Below are 2500 nucleotides of genomic sequence, written 5' to 3'. Positions count from 1 at the left end.
CTTACAGTGATATGCGTGGTAGTGTTGAGGGTGATCTGTCCGTAGTTCCAGTGGTCTCCATAATTGCCCTCCTTATGGAAGAGCTCAGAGGAATTGGAGCCGCTCTCAACCCAGACACTCAGACTGCTCACCTCCGGCCCATACATGTGATACCTGCAGAGACATCCACCAGGAGCACGACACACACACACACACACACACACACACACACACACACACACACACACACACACACACACACACACACACACACTCACACACACACACACACACACAACCAAACATATAGCCAAACATGTATTAATGCAAACACACAAATACACAGACACGCACAAATAGAAACTATACACACATATACACATATTCATACTTACATAGACCCCCCCCCCCCACACACACACACATACACACACACATACACACACAGACAGACACACACATAGGGCCCTAATTTAATTGATGAACAACTGGCAACAAGCAAAGCAATAAGCAACAAGCAAAGGCCGCCGTGCATGAAATAAAGCTAATTTAACAGCTTGGCATCGTCTCACTAATTTTATACCATAAGAGGGATCCTCAGCACAAACATGGGTGGGTCAGTGCAATACTTTCAGACGCCACACGACAGCTTTAGTTCATGCACAACAAACTTTGCTTGTCGGCGGTCAATGAAATTAGGGCCCTTACTGTAGATACAAGCATACCCACTAACACACACACACACACACACACACACACACACACACACACACACACACACACACACACACACACACACACACACACACACACACACACACACACACACACACACACACACACACACACACACACACACACACACACACACACACACACACACACACACACACATGATCTGAACTCACCAGAAGCCGAGACACACAGACCCATTGGAGGCTGCCAGGGGGAGGCTGTGCAGTCTGAAGCTCTTCTCCCAGTTACCAAAACCTCCTGGTGTCACCAGGTAGAAGCCTGCCATTCAAACACAACGACAGCTCATTCACTGCACGGAAACATTAAGTCAAGTCATCCTTTATTTGCACAGTGCCTTCCATGATTTAAACTGGGCTAAAAACCACTGTCATCTTACGTTTAAAGCTAATGTCACCATGTATAAGACTAGCATAACACAGAGATTAGCTGCTTCACTGTCACACAGTTACATACAGCTTCTCCTGGTATCACCAGCTTGACATACCTGTCATACCCACATCTGCACTCACCAGCTTGACATAATAATAATAACAATAATTAATTTTATTTTTAACGCACTTTTCATTCAAAAGAATCTCAGAGTGCCTACATATTAGAAACTAACTATAATAATACAATAAAATTCAAAATAAAATAAAATTGTTAACAAACGCATAACATTTAACACAAGGCCAAAAATGCCTTCCTGAATAAAAAAGTTTTGACATAATGACATAATGTACCTGTCATGCCCATATCTGCATTCACCAGCTTGACATACTGTACCTGTCATGCCCACATCTGCACTGTAAGTGCCACCTTTCGGCTCTTGAAAGCCCACAGGTAGAAGGCCTCACCTGACGCGTTTCCCAGGGTGTGGTCAGCACTGGGGCCGGTGGTGGGGGGAAAGATGGCCCCTCGTACCCGCAGCCAGTCACCATCATCCTCAGGCTCTTGCCTCCAGAAGCACGCGCCGTCCTCGAAGGAGCAGCGGACCTTCTGCTCGTCTGGGAGAGGGAAACATTGACACCATGGAGTGGACACAGGTGGAGGGATAATGAAGGCAGACACCTGAATGCTCACAATAGTCTAGTCTAGATCACATTCATTAATCCCTCAGCTTCAGCAAGAATTTTGAACATTCTAATAAAAGCATGCATTCAACAACAATGTAACATTTTTAAAATTCCACGTGTCATTCGATGGACCCAGATATTCTTTAGAACGTTCAACGTTCTACAACATTCTAAATGCACAGGTGTGGCACAGGTGAGTCGCCACATGGCTCTGGTGTGACGGTACCTGCTGAAGGGTGAAAGGTCATGGGGTCAGCGCCCTGGGAGCACACTTGTCATCATCTGTCTGTACTGTATTGCCAGCTGCTTTGGATACAAATCTGCTCTGCTCAATAGATACATGCAATCCAGGTGTTTACAGACTGCCGCATACAAATCTAAAAATAACTGTGTCATCTGATTCAGAAAAACATATATCCTGTGTGGCCCTGATCTAGGGCAGGCATAACAAATCAATGCCAGATTTGTGCCCAATGAGGCCCTCCTGACGCCACTGCTGTCTGTGTGCTCCGCTCCTCTGCTCTAACAGGCTCAGAGGGGTCAAGGGTCAGGGGTCAGGGGTCAGAGGTCAGGGCAGAACAGGAACTCACTGGTGAGAGTGCTGAGGTCCTCGGCTCTGAAGGAGGCGTTGAAGCCGGGGAGGGTGTTGGCGTAGTCCGTGGAGAAGACCGCGGTGGCCTCGTCAGACAGCAGCCACAGGGTCCCTGGAG

General features: G+C 47.0%; 1 protein-coding gene across 1 annotated transcript in view; it reads right to left on the bottom strand.

Annotated features, from left to right (window-relative positions):
* tmprss15 (transmembrane serine protease 15) overlaps positions 1–2500 on the bottom strand; it is a gene marked incomplete at both ends in the record, with an annotated part of 18890 nt that overhangs the window by 7089 nt on the left and 9301 nt on the right. Inside the window, 4 exons of the mRNA XM_080847548.1 lie at positions 6–153; positions 888–993; positions 1572–1721; positions 2381–2494. Coding sequence (XP_080703674.1) covers positions 6–153; positions 888–993; positions 1572–1721; positions 2381–2494 — 518 coding nt within the window. The remainder of the gene's footprint in view (positions 1–5; positions 154–887; positions 994–1571; positions 1722–2380; positions 2495–2500) is intronic.

Source organism: Sprattus sprattus (assembly GCF_963457725.1).
Source record: "Sprattus sprattus genome assembly, chromosome: 11".
NCBI classification, from domain to species: Eukaryota; Metazoa; Chordata; class Actinopteri; order Clupeiformes; family Clupeidae; genus Sprattus; species Sprattus sprattus.
Note: the sequence above shows the minus strand (reverse complement) of the source record. Positions and strands in the feature narration are given on the sequence as shown.